General features: G+C 34.1%; 1 protein-coding gene across 1 annotated transcript; it reads left to right on the forward strand.

Annotated features, from left to right (window-relative positions):
- Positions 1 to 13,473: 13,473 nt before the first annotated feature.
- On the forward strand, positions 13,474 to 14,276 carry LOC129876334 (calcium-binding protein KIC-like). Its single transcript, XM_055951743.1, has one exon. It carries the CDS (start codon positions 13,698 to 13,700, stop codon positions 14,064 to 14,066), a length of 369 nt encoding a protein of 122 aa, XP_055807718.1. The 5' UTR covers positions 13,474 to 13,697; the 3' UTR covers positions 14,067 to 14,276.
- Positions 14,277 to 14,758: the final 482 nt, after the last annotated feature.

Raw genomic sequence — 14,758 nt, forward strand, 5'->3', positions numbered from 1 at the left:
TGTACTTGTAGCTCCTATACCTGAAAAATCATTGATTTTATATATTGCAGCACAAGAAAGGTCAGTAGGAGCACTTCTCGCACAAGAAAATAATGAAGGGGAAAAAATGCCCTATATTATTTGAGTAGGATGATGACACAAAATAAGATCAAATATTCACATATTGAGAAGTTATGTCTGGCATTCGTATTCTCAATTCAGAAGATGAAGCATTACTTCCAAGCTCATATTGTACAACTTATCTCTAAAGCAAATCCTATCAAGTTTGTTATGTTCAAGCCTGTCTTAAGTAATCGACTAGCAAGGTGGTACCTTCAATTTCAACAATTTGAAATTATGTATATATCTCAGAAGGCAGTAAAAGGACAAGTGCTAGAAGATTCCTTGGTCAATTATCCAATTCCGAATGATTGGGAGTTACTAATGAATTGCCTGATGAAGATGCAATGCTAGTGGAAATTCAACCACCTTAGAAGATGTATTATGACGGTGCTGCACATCATGAAGGAGCCGGTGCTGGAGTGGTATTTGTCACTTCCCATGGAGAAGTTTTTCCATACTCCTTCACTCTAATACAACACTGCTCTAATAATATTGATGAATATCAAGCACTCTTACTTGGTCTTGAAATGGCTGTTGATATGAAATAATTACAACTATAAGTTTTTGGGGATTCAAAGTTGGTAATCAATCAAGTCTTGGGTAATTATGAAGTAAAGAAGCCTGAGTTACTCCCATACTGCAATTATGCTCAAAATAAGATAGGATGGCTTGGAGAGGTGACTATTCAACATATCCCTAAAAAGGAAAATAAAAAGGCTGATGCGTTGACAACTTTAGCTTCTGCATTAGTATCGCTTGATGAAATGTAAGTTGTGGTTTGCCAAAGATGGATAACTCCGCCTCCAGATGAGCATGAAGAAGAATTTTGACAAGTTATCGCCACTTCGGAGGCTGAAATCAAAGATTGTCGACAACCAATAATAGATTACTTGTGTTATGGAATATTGCCAGAAAATCTTTAAAGAAGGACAGAAATTCAACGACGAGCCCCTCGTTTTGTTTACTATAAAAATACATTTTACAGGCGGTCGTTCAATGGAGTTCTTTTACAATGTTTGGGGCAGATGAATCTACTCAAGCTATGGAAGAAGCATATTCTGGAGTATGTAGAGCACATCAATCTGGGCAAAAACTTCATTGTACCATAAAAAGGATGGGATATTACCGGCAAACCATAGTGAAAGATTTTCTGGATTACGTCTGAAGATGTAAATTTTTCCAATTCCATGTAAATTTTATACATCAACCCCCAGAAGTATTGCACCCAACGATTGTCTCATGGTCATTTAAAGATTAGGGTTTGGATGTGGTTGGACCATTGCCTAAGTCCTCTGGTGGACATTTGTAAATCCTAGCTGCAACTGACTACTTCTCAAAATGGGCAGAAGTTGTTTCTCTTAGAGAAGTGAAGAAAGAGAATGTTTCTAACTTCATTTGAGTCAATATTATCTACCGTTTTAGTATTCCTCGATACATATTGATAGATAATGGCAAGCTATTTGCTAACAAGTTAATGATGAAGATATGTGATCTTTTTGGCTTCAAGCAATGCAATTCCTCTATGTATTATGCGACTGCTAATGGTCTCGCTGAAGCATTTAACAAGACACTCCGCAACTTGTTGAAAAAAATTGTTATCAATTTTAAAAGAGATTGGCATGAAAGAATGAAAGAGACTCTTTAGGCATATAGGACTACGTATCGCATGCCAACACAAGTGGTTCCCTATTCTCTTGTTTATGGAGTTGAAGCAGTCCTTCCACTTAAGCGTTAAATCCCATCATTGCGCCTTGCCATTCAAGAAGGACTCACTAATGAATAAAATGCTCGGTTACACCTTGAAGAATTGGAGGCTATTGATGAAAAAAGACTAGAGGCCCAACAAAGTCTGGAATGTTATCATGCTCGTCTAGCTTGATCTTTTAATAAGAAGGTTCGTTTGAGATACTTCCAAGTAGGTGATCAAGTTCTTTTTGTAAGAAGGCCTATTATTACTTCTCGTCGGTCTGGAAGCAAGTCTTCTGCTAAATGGGATGGACCATATATAGTACAAGAAGTATACTTAAGTGGCGCTTACAAACTGGTTGACTCAGAAGGATTATGCCTTATCCCCATTAATAGAAAGTTCATAAAGAGATACTATCCTTGAAGAAAAGAAACATGTTCCTTAAGGTACGAGCATAAACTGCATGTTACTCCTGGCCCGCAAGAGTATTGTCACGACCTGACCTAGGACCTAGTCGTAACACAGCGATCGAAACTCTAAAGGGCTCCAACCAAGACTTTATACATATCATAAGCATACATAAGGTAAAATATAAAAGCAGAAACATCATAAGGAAGTCTAAACCATGAATAGAAATCTAAAAATGATTTATGACAACATAGACTCAAGCATATGTCCAACTAGATGCCTCTAAATATGAGTATAGGCGGGGGATAAGACATGTCCCTAGATCACCCTCAATGTACAATGTAAACAAGAGTATTTTAAAAAGAAAATAGTAACCAACTTGAAACTAGTCCCCAATCAATGATGACTCACCACAACACATTCAGATAGGAACGCCTACTAGTTACGTGGACGATAAGGATCTTCAACCTCAACCCCTACATTATGAGATAATGTAGGAAAAAGTATGCATTAATAGGTTGGAATATACTAAGTATGAGGGCCTGACATACACCATAAATCATGGAATACAAAGGTCAAGTAAATCACATGATAAGTTGGAATATGTAAAGTCATGAGAAAAATCATATTGACCTAAGCATTTAAAAGCATAAGTTCAAAATCATAACATACTTAAGAAATCATACATATGTGGGATAGGAACCATAACCGACAATAAGACCATGTGAGCTATAACGTAGAATCTGATGATACCCACATCGAGAAGGAAGAGGCTATTTTGCCAAGGTAGACTGCTAATCATGAACATGTGCTATTTGTGGATCCACTAACTAGGACATAAAGGCAACCTATGGTGGCACATAGTTTATGGGACATAAGGCTGCTACTAAGGCTTTTGGTAGGTCCCCCACCTCAAGTTCGCTCAGTGCTAAGTCAAATCCCACGGAATACATACATAACATAAAATCATAATATCATATATCATAGTCATGATCATAGGCTTGAAATCATAGAATAGCTCATTTTCATAACATATTTGTAATGTGAGAATTGTTCTTTCATCATTACAATCATATTTGCATAATTCATATCGTTAGGCCTTAGGTCACCACATAGAGCCCTAAGTAACCTTACTTCATAACTTGCATGCAATTCATACCTTGAAACATACTTATAATTCATGATCATAATGAAAAAACATAGTCATAATTCATACTTTGAAAATTCATGACCATAGCTTGAACTTGAAATTAGGGTATAACATGAATGCATGATCAATTGACGTGAAAATCATGAAATTAACTTGAAACATGCATGATCATAAGCTTTATATCAGCCCATATATAATCCATATAGATAATATCATTTAGAAGTATAATTGAAAATACTCATAATTTGCACCTTAAACCCTTGAAATCAAAATAGGAGAATTCATGGAAAAATTCTTCAATTTAATTCAATAACCATCAATTTATATCAAAATAGACTAATGATCATACTTTAAATAAAAATTCATGCAATTGGAATAGAGATTATAAAATCCATAAAATATCATACTTTAATTTGATAGAAAACCTTGAGAAATTGATTGAGCTTCATGGATGAAAGGATCCATGAATCAATACCCACATACCTTGAGTGAGAACACAACTTAATTTGGAAGAACTTGAGAGTTTTGATGGAGAAATTGAATGAATTTGCTTGAAGTCTTCAATGGAAACTCTTGAGAGCCTTTTTATAGAGAGAGAAATATTTGATAGATGATTGTAGAAGAATAAATTAAATTAGAGGTTTAGGTTAACTTATAGAGTTGAATTAGGTCCTAAAAATGTTTAGGTTCATTAACTAATAATTTGGAAAAAGTCTAAAATGCCCTAAAAAACTTAAATTCAGCCAGAATTGGTCCTGTTGCGGACCACACTATTTTGTGATCTTTTTTGAAAAACTATCTTCCGATCTACGGGTCTTAAAAATCCACCGAGGCTATTTTCCCGCAGGTTTTGACCCCCTGATCGATATTTTAAACTCGGATTTTTTCAAAAAGTCTAAGGATCATGCGTTACATGAGCGGCCGATTTCTAAGGCATTCTTTAAGGCATTTTGTGGCTATTTGTGAGGGATGTTACAAGTATAAATTGTGCACGGCATCAAAAAAATATCTGCGAGATTGAAAATCTCGAAAGAGGCGTCCCAGGCAAAAGTTAGGACACACAAAAAAAATCACTCTTTCAGAACTACGTTATGACTTGATCCTCTTCGCTGAGGTACATAGGTGCTTAGAATTACATTTTGAGTTCAGTCGCATGAGTATCCAAAAAACACATAATCTCTCTTGACCCTCCTCATCGAGGTCCATGGTGCTTAGAGTTACATCCTAAGTTTAGTCTCATAAGTTCAAAAGAAATGGGGCACACTATTATTTGAGCATCACAATGTTCTTATAGATTGTCATATATAACGTGTGAATTAGAGAAGGCCAATCAAGACAGAATTTGAATTGACTTCAAAGAAATATTTGTACAAATTCGTAAAGCTATTAGCTGTGATTATTGTACACAGTGTAGTTCTATGAATCTTCTTTTCGTCTTCTCTACACTGAGATATGAGTATTTTAAATAAGATCATATAAATATGAATCTGTCAGCTTTCCTGCATGTGAAGTTCATTATTGAAGTTTGTTTAGAACGACCCTGAGGGACTTGAGCTATAAATTTTGGATATGTTTTAGATTAAGAAGTTTGGTTTGTGATAAATTAAGTCTTTCCTAACTTTGGTTCTCTCATACAATGATATATCTCTTGTACTATCGAAACACACAAGGTGATAAACAATGATGTTTAGGAGAAAGTCCAAGCTTAATGCGATTACGTCAATGCATCAATATGAGTAAATGATTCTTGAAGGTGAAACGTAAAAGAAATACTTAAAGAAATGTGCAATCAAAAGGATTTCTAAAAGAGTGACAACTAATCAATGAGAATGTAAAAAAAATTCATAATAAGCTAGTCTAAACGTAGCTTATAATTAGCTAAATCTTGAAGAGAAATCTCTAAAACTCTCTTCTTCTCTTCCACATCATTCGAGGCATTCGCAGTAGCTAGGGAAACATCAGCACATTTATTGTACTCTTGTTCATCTGCTAAGACTTTAGATTCGACATCTTCGACTTTTTTCTTGGCAGCATCTCGGAGGACTTTAACTCCTTCACCCTTTTCCTCGCCTCCTTAAGGGATTAACAAACATTAGATAATTCTTTGAATTTCTCATTCTTTTCATTCAAGACAAGATCAAGTTGTTTCTTAGCGTTTAGATATGGCTCAGATTCTTCAATTTTCAGGACTTTATCCGCAAGGGATGATTGTGCTTGGTCATAGGAGATGGAAAATTCAAAGAGAGACTCCAATAAGTTCTTCAAAGGAGAAATATCCAGCCCCATTTTATCTATATGCTTAAGAATTACTTGAACCTCATCCTTAAGAGAAGAAACAAGTTTTATCGTGGGATCGGCGAGTTTAGAACGAATCTTACTCCAAGTTCCTTCGACAAAATTCATTTGAAGTTCTGAGATGACTTCCTTTCTGTCAAAAATAGACACGGACATCATCGGTTTCTTATGGGGAGGATATTCTACATTTGATATAGTCCTTTCATGTGGTATAAAAGTAGCCTCTCGCTCTGATTTGGGTGACAAAATTGATTTTCTTGAAATCATCCCCCCTACAGATTCATTACTATCTTGTGGATTGCTTTAGTAAGAATTCTCTAACATACTAACATTGTTTGCTTGCAAAAAAAATAAATAATAATAATAAAAATGAAAATAAAAAAATTATATATATATATATATATATATATATATATAAATAAAAAAAGAAATATCATAGTTAGTAGAATCATGTGGTATCATAGAATGAAAAAAATAATTACCTCTTTAATAGCCGTCAAGTCCTTGAAGAACTAACATTGTTGTCAAAAATCTCTACCAGATGTGAACTAGCATCGTTTGGTGTGTCAGAAGGTAGTTTCAATTGCTTCCAACAACGATCACTACGGGTGCTACTACTTTCATCTTGAGATGGCCGTTTGTGAGAGGTCCATTGAATTTGAGTTGAATATTTTTCTTTTTGAACTTTTTCGAGAGAAGATCCCTTGATCTTGTCTGGAACAACAGCTTTAGACTTTAAAATAGGAGGTTGGCTCACAATTAAGACCTCGTCGTCTTGCTTTTTAGTATCTAGACCAACAGCACTTACCAAGGACTGTATATAATTTTCAAGAAAATTTTCATGCACCTATTTCCACCAAGATTTGTAATTGTATGAAAAGAATTTCTTCAAGTTGGGCCCACTAGGAGAAAATATTGATCTTGCCCTAGATTTTGTCAGCATATAAATCCTTGCAAGCCTTAAACGCTAATGAAACTTCACAAAAATCTCGATCTAATCAACCAGGAGCATTTTGAAAAAAGCCAAATTGACAACTGAATCTATGAGGACTATAAGGCTCCACAATAAAGATATTTTCATCCCTTAAAGTGAGATAGTTTGAGTGAAGGTTCATAAAACAATTTGATTGAAATTCCTTTTCAGTGTTGTCGTTGCGGTAGTGGTGAGAATTAGGCCTTTTGATCAATGTTGCATCCCAGGCAATAGTTCTCCCTTCGTGTATATGCTTCCTTGCATCCTCTTTTTCAAAATACTTGGCAGCATCTTCGCTAGAAAAGAAAGCCATAAGAGGATCAACCAGTCCACCTGCTAATGGGTAATGAGTTTTGAAGTAATAGGACAACCAACCATACACGTAATGAATTGGAAAACAAGTTTGGATGAGATCAAGTCGTGAGTATCTTGAAATTGTGTTTAGACCTCTATAAATGCTGGCTAAGAATGGAACTGCAAGGCTAACTCTTTGTCCACATGCTAAATGATAGGCAATTCTGAAGACGTCCGGATGAATAAAGCCATCCTTCTTCGTAAGAAGCACAAATACGCACAACCAGCAAGATAAAAAGGTTGTCAAGTATGTTTTATTTTTTCTCTGACTCTTAACTTCTAAGTTGTGAAACAAAGCTTCTTTAGCAGAAGACCAATTAATAGACTCACCAATTACGTCGATTGGGTTATGCGGTGACTTGAGATGGACGGACTTCTTTTCTCTTTTTGGTAGGGGTTGTCCATATTTTCTATCTTTCTTACACCAAAACTCTACCTATATTTCCACAGAAACATCTAGGTCATGATTATTCTTTACTCGAATCTGATGAAAGGCATCAAATAAATGCTCACAAAAGTGAGAGAGAAACCTTTTTTCCTTATCAAATTTACCTAAAAGTTCTGCAATATTTGGCATGACTTCCTCGTAAAGACTTCCTGTTATGGGTAGACCACCAATCACGTGTAAATCCCAAAGTGATATAGATAGTTCTCCAACTGATGTAAGCAGAGTATTTCTAACAGGACACTAAGCTTCGCAGAAGGCTTGCAAGATGTTAGTGTTACGATCATAGGTAAAAAGCAAACCATACACATCATCATATATTTTTGCATCCTTCAAATTCTGGCGATTCCTACTAAGTATATCTTCAACCCACTCTCAATAGCCTAGAATATAGTGAAACTCTCCATCAAGTGTGAAAGTGTCATCCCATCGAGTCTCTCCATTTATGATTCATCGCCCCAAACAGGATAAAAAAAGTTGTAATATTTTGGGTACGATGATTAGAAGTGCAAATTACCCACGTCTTGGGAGGACGACTGTTATATTCAAGAGTCCAATCATCTAAATCATAAAGTTCCCCCAAAGATGGCCACGGAGCAGCATATTGGCCAGCTAATGGCGTACCTACAAGCAATTTGGTCTCCACCTCACTGTCCTTATGATCTGATATCACAAGGTATTGCAATTCTGAAGAAGAGAAAGTCAAATATCTAAAGTAAACCATGATTCAATCTGTAAAAAAAAAGTATTTTATTAGTACTTAAATTAGTAATTCAATAATCATAGTCATGAATCTCAATAATGAACGATTATATTCTTTGAGCATGAACTATGCCTAATCTAAATGGTGTAAAGTCTTTATCGATCATATGAAGTCTTTGCTTTAGAAGGTGTAAAGCCTTTAGCTCGGACGACGTGATACCTCCAACTCAAAGCATGTAAAGTATTTGCCTTAGACGGTGTAAAATCTTTGGCTTGAACTATGGTATACCTTTGACTCAGACAGTGTAAAGTCTTTGCCACAAGTCATATAAAGTCTTTGCCTTAGACGGTGTAAAGTCTTTGGCTTAAACTATGTGATGTCTTTGACTCAGACGGTGTAAAGTCTTTGCCACAAATCATATAAAGTCTTTGCCTCAGACGGTGTAAAGTCTTTGGCTTGGACTATGTATAAAGTCTTTGCCACAAATCATATAAAGTCTTTGCCTCAGATGGTGTAAAGTCTTTGGCTTGAACTATGTGATGCTTTTGACCCAGATGGTATAAAGTTTTTGCCATAAATCATGTAAAGTCTTTGCCTTAGACGGTGTAAAGTCTTTGGCTTGGACTATGTGATGCCTTTGACTCAGACAGTGTAAAGTCTTTGCCAGAAATCATGTAAAGTCTTTGCCTCAGACGGTGTAAAGTCTTTGGCTTAGACTATGTGATGCATTTGATTCAATTGGTGTAAAGTCTTCGTCAAAGATAATGTAAAATTATTGGCTCAAACAATGCAGCACATTTGACTCCAATAGAATAAAAGTTCATTGTATATGAAGTAATATTTTCACTTGCAAAATTAAAAAAAAACGTACCTCGTATCTTGATGAACTTAAGAGTGTATACAAAAAGGAGCATCAAAATTGTCAATGCCAATGATAAAAAAATAAATAAAAGGAGAGAGTTTATTTATAGATAAATAATGATGGTGAGGGAGTCTTTCTCCCAAAGTAACTATAATTATTTTTTGGGTTAGGACTCTAGTGGAATAGTACAAATTTATTCTCTCCAAATCTTAATTGATTGTGAAATTGTGAAAATTTGGGCTATCTGTATTCTAAAAGGAGTGTGTCCTTTCTGAATTCTAATTGAATGATTATTATTATTATTTAAAAAAAAGGGTCAAGACAAAAAAATGGCCTAAAAAAAAGAAGAAGAAGAAGACCTACGACCCCAAAATAATTACTTTATATTGTGCTCCCTCGTTGTTGACTTGCAACACTGCAATTAATGCAAAATATGATTATCATATCTCTATTTATAGAGATCCCTAAGGTTGCTGGGAAAGTATTTGTTTCCATGTGAAACACTTAAAATAATTATACTCCTAAAAGGACTTGAATTATTGGACTACTAATTGTAGTCATTGACCGATATTAACTATCCCTCCAAGTGGATTATGATTTCAAGCTTAAATAATATAATAATAATTATTAATATAACTCTGATCATCATTCTTATATAAGGTCCTCCACTTTTTGGTCTTTATCCGATTATGGCATGCAAGATTTACATGTATAATTTAATATTGATCTCAATTAAAATGTTAAGTTAATACTTCAAGCCCAGTCTTCAAATATATATATTGACAAGACTTGAAGTAGGGGGCATTTGTAAACATTAAAATTATATTGGATTTAAATTCGTAAATTAATTTGGACTATATTAAATACAAGAAAATAATTCAAATGATGTGGCAATCTAAGTCAAATTAAATGAGCTACTAAAATTACACCACGTGTCAAAGTTATGTGGCAATCCAAGTCAAATTAAATGAGCCATTAGAATCATGCTATGTACCAAAATTATGTGGCAATCCAAGTCAAATTTAAAAAGTCACTAAAATCATGTCACGTGTCGAAGTTATGTGACAATCTAAGTCAAATTAATTGAGCCACTAGAATAATATCACGTGTATATGTGACATGTTCTGACCAATCAAATTAAGGTTCTTCACCAAAGAAATCTGATTGGTCAGTTCAAACCAACCAATCAAATCACACCCTCATACCACTCCCTACAACTATAAATAGGAGTCCTCATTATTCTCAGAGGGGGTGGATTGGAAGAACAAGAAGCAAGAAGAGAGCTCGTGGATCAAAGGCCGCAAATTCTCTACAAAGCTACAAAGTTCAAGTTCAAGATCAAGAACGAAGGCAAAAACCAAAAAGTTCGAGATCAAGTTACTTGTTCATACTTATTACTCGTCATAACCGTACAAGTGTTCGTGACGAGTAATTCAAATCTAAATTTGAAGACGAAGATTCAAGATCAATCTATTCAATCCCTTAACTTTAAATCAAATTCAAGTTCAACATATTCCATATTATTTGAAGAATCAGAGGATTATCATAGAGATTGTAACACTCACTACATTTTGAAATCAAATATTACTCTTTGTTACTCCAATTTTCCGGTCTTGATTATTTATTTTTCTCGACTCAAAAATTTATTGTTTACAGCTAGTATTCGTTGTTTCTTCTTTTCCTACGTTAGCTCTATATAATTTCGATCCTTGAAGGATTTTGTGGTCTCATTCTGGACCTAAGAGAGATCACTTTATACGTGGATATTTTGATAGGTGGAGATCATATTATATAACTGTGTACATTGTTTGCATAGCTTTCTTTGTTTCGTGACATTTACATCTATGTAGCCTAATGAGTTGGTGTGTCTTTTATGTAAACAATGCCCTTGTGGGATCATGATCGCTCGATTTGATTTACAAAATCTTTGGTCCTTTTTAGTAACACTCTTAGCCACCCAAGAGGACTGACTTATCTTTCTCTTTATACATATTATTCTCTTCTTTGCCTTTCTTGTAGCCATGAGCCAATACGTCTTCACACTATCAAAAGCATAGAAAGGACCATAGTCAAAAGGTTCATTTTTTTTACCTTTCTTGTAGCAATTGAACAAAATATGTATTAGACAAACGTGAAACTTATTGGGACTACATAAGTTCAATAAAAAAAGTACTTAGAATTTTATAGTAACTGCAGAAAGAAATTGGACAATAAAAGATAAGAATATTACAACTTACAAAAAGATAAACATGCAGAAATTCCATTTACAAGAAATTCCTATTACTAATATTCTCCATTTGCGGCCAGAAAGAACAGACCAAAACTGCAAACAATTTGTCAAAGTGATGTGATCATTAATATATAATAGAAAATATACCATATGAAACAATATGATAAAAACAAAGGTGTTTCTTTTTTTCTAACGTATTCTCAGACATAATGAAAATAAAGGAAAAGGGTAAAAAGGTAGTTCGATGTACAAAATATTCCACACTAGTATAGGGTTTGAGGAAGGGCCGAATCCTACATGGTGTGATGTAGACAACATACTCTAATGCTAATATTAGTGGCTGTTTTTATGGTTCGAATTCGTAATCTATAAATCACACAAAAATAATTTTATCATCGCTCCAAAAGTTCCTTTACATAAAACAAATAATAATGGTGAAAAAACAAGCCACCACTTTGGCAGGAATATATTCGTAGATATCATTTTCTCACATAACACTTACTAGAAAGTTCTCTTTCTAATTTGTATTTAAAATACATGCATGTTATTATATTTATATTCAGTTAACGTCTAAAAAAGGTTTAACATATATAAATGGAAAGTATTAAAAACTACTAAGGCGTTATTTGTTTGTATTTAATATAAATGTTTGAATCTAATTAATTATTCAAATTTTAATAATAATAAAATAATCTAAATGATTAAGATACATAACAAAATCTTACTATCACTTCGATGTGATTCGTACTACTCTATCTACTTTTACCGGTAGTTCTTGAAGTCGCTACCACTGTCTGCTATTATCAATTATCATTATCTACCATCTACTATTTATAACCATCATCTTTAGTCATTATCATCAACTGCTATAAATTATCACAATCAATTGTCATCATCACTAGTCATGATTATTTATGATCATCACTGACAACTATCATTACTAAGAGTAATTACCAATTACTATAGACAATCACTACCACCAATCACCACTATATATTTTCAGCCGCCATTATAAAGTCAGCACCACCCTTAGTGTAGGCTCTAAAGAGTTGAAGAAAAAGGCAGGTGCCTTAGGTCACATGCAATGACTATCTTTTAAGGCAGAGACTATCTTTTAAGAGTGTTGATCATAATAAATGAAACAAAAAATTTACATCATCGTTGTACAAAAGTTAAACATGTAGAGCGTGTTTGATCAGAAAGGTAAATATAATTGTAACACCCCTAACTTCCACACTCCTTGACTATTCCATCCCCCGCCAGCTGTCACCCTAAACCCCCACTTTCATAATATTTACTTATAAATACAAACTATATATTAAAAACAAAGTTCTTCCTTATCAACCTTGAAAAATGAGTAAGAAACTACATATTTTTCAAAAAAAAAAAACATTTTTCGTCATACCAAACACGTAAATGAAAAAGAGAGAAAGGCTTGATGTACTATTTTATTGGGTTAAGATGAAGAAAATAAATAATTGGGGCATGGACCACACAATACATACATAGATAGAAAACAAAAAAGAAAAAAGGAACAAAAGGAAGCTTCAAAGAAGGAGAACACTTGACATCTAGCCAAATTAAAATCACAAGTCACTATGAAGATCCCCACCTATGAAACTTCCAAGAAACCCTCATGATATAAACTATCCTACACGATATAAGATCGATATATGCTGTTGACAACTTGGAAATAACTAGAAACTCCACTTGAACAGCGATAAATTCAGAATTTAAATATTTAAAGACTTTTTTTGATTGACGTTGTTATCGTGCTTGGTAGAAAACTTACATATATTTCCCAATAAGACCATTAGAAAACATATTCATAGAAAGGTAAACCAATATGTAATATTTTGGTAAATGAATACAAACATGAAGAAAATTTGCTAAAATGGGAAGATGCACTTGAGGAAATGGTATTTTTCTCTTGGTATATTTAATTCTAGTTTACTAAAGATTTTATGAATCTTTTTGTCTTTTTCGGTGTAAGAAGAAAAGTCATTTACTTGGCAAGTACATTTTTGTAATTTTAGAAACTTTTAATATGAATCGAATAAAACAAAACTAGTGTAAGCCACACCTATGGACTAGAATCTAGATATAAAAGAAAGGTAGCGTAACTTGTCTAATAAAAAACAAGTTTTACAAAATTAGAGGCCCTACGTAAACCATCCATTCATGTGGGTTCCATATGAATTAATATGGATCATAGGACATAGACCATCCCCACTCTCTTTTACCTATCCTACCAAAATCAATTATCAAATTCTTTCACTTGACAATGTAACAAATATTACTTATACCGCCATAATATTCACCAAAATAATTACTGTTACATTTGAAACTCTTAAGGGAACTTTCCCATTACACCTTACAAGATATTTAGAACTATAAATAGAGTTCCCAAAATTTCTTGTGCATAGAGCTAGGAACTTCCATTCTTACCAGTTGTAACATCCAATTTTTTCCTAGGTACGAATAAGAAATGGAAAATTACAAAGTTTGTGAAGAAACAACAGAATATCAAGACTTGTTACCCGTGATGGCTGAAAAATTGGACGTGGAGGCCTTTGTCGCGGAGTTATGTGGAGGATTTAGGCTTCTAGCGGACCCCAAAAATGGCTTGATCACATCCGCGAGTTTACAAAAGAATTCGGGGCTTTTAGGGATGGAAGGGATGAACAGAGAAGATGCAGAGGCTATGGTAAAAGAAGGAGACTTGGATGGAGATGGAGCATTGAATGAGACAGAATTTTGTATTCTTATGGTTAGACTTAGCCCAGAAATGATGCAAGATGCTGAGGTATGGCTTGATAAGGCACTTCAAAGAGAGTTGGCAAAATCATCTTGTTAATATATAACAATTGTCCATCCAAAAATATGAAATGAAAAAAAAAGAAGATGATGAAGAGTCTTAAATATCATATGTATGATGGATTGAATGTTAAGTCAATTTGTTCACTCCATTCCTTCTCAATGGATGTAATAAGTTTGGAAGTTACTAGTTTCTAATTGAGATGAAAAGTTTATCTCAATTCTCAAATACCAACATAGCCTCCTTCAAGTTTGACTTCCCTAATATATGCACCCCTCCCCCCTTTCTTTTTTTAAAAACAAACGTGATGTTGGGTTGACTAGCATGAATTTCGTCTATTTGATTAGATACATGTTACTTCGCACTAGCAGAGGTAGAACAGATAATAGCGCCGCCCAAGGTTTGAGTAAATAGGAAGACATCGTCTAGCATTATTTTTTTTATTTCTATTGAGATATGAATCATAGTCTCTCGTTGTTTTCATCTATTTCATTAATGTTGCGCAACACTCTTTTTTCCTAAAATATGCCCTTGTTTAGGGTTTTCAATCTTGAAGATTTTCTATCCCCTCCTCCTTGAAGAATTCATTGTTTAAACACTGCTCAAAAGGAAGTTTAGCACTCTATGGTGCTGCTCTTGAATTTCATTTTATAGTTTCCCCGTCTTGATAGCAGTTGCAGAACCCCCTCCGCCTTTCTCTTCAATATATAACTTGACTTTCAAGACAAAAA

Source organism: Solanum dulcamara, chromosome 12 (assembly GCF_947179165.1).
Source record: "Solanum dulcamara chromosome 12, daSolDulc1.2, whole genome shotgun sequence".
NCBI classification, from domain to species: Eukaryota; Viridiplantae; Streptophyta; class Magnoliopsida; order Solanales; family Solanaceae; genus Solanum; species Solanum dulcamara.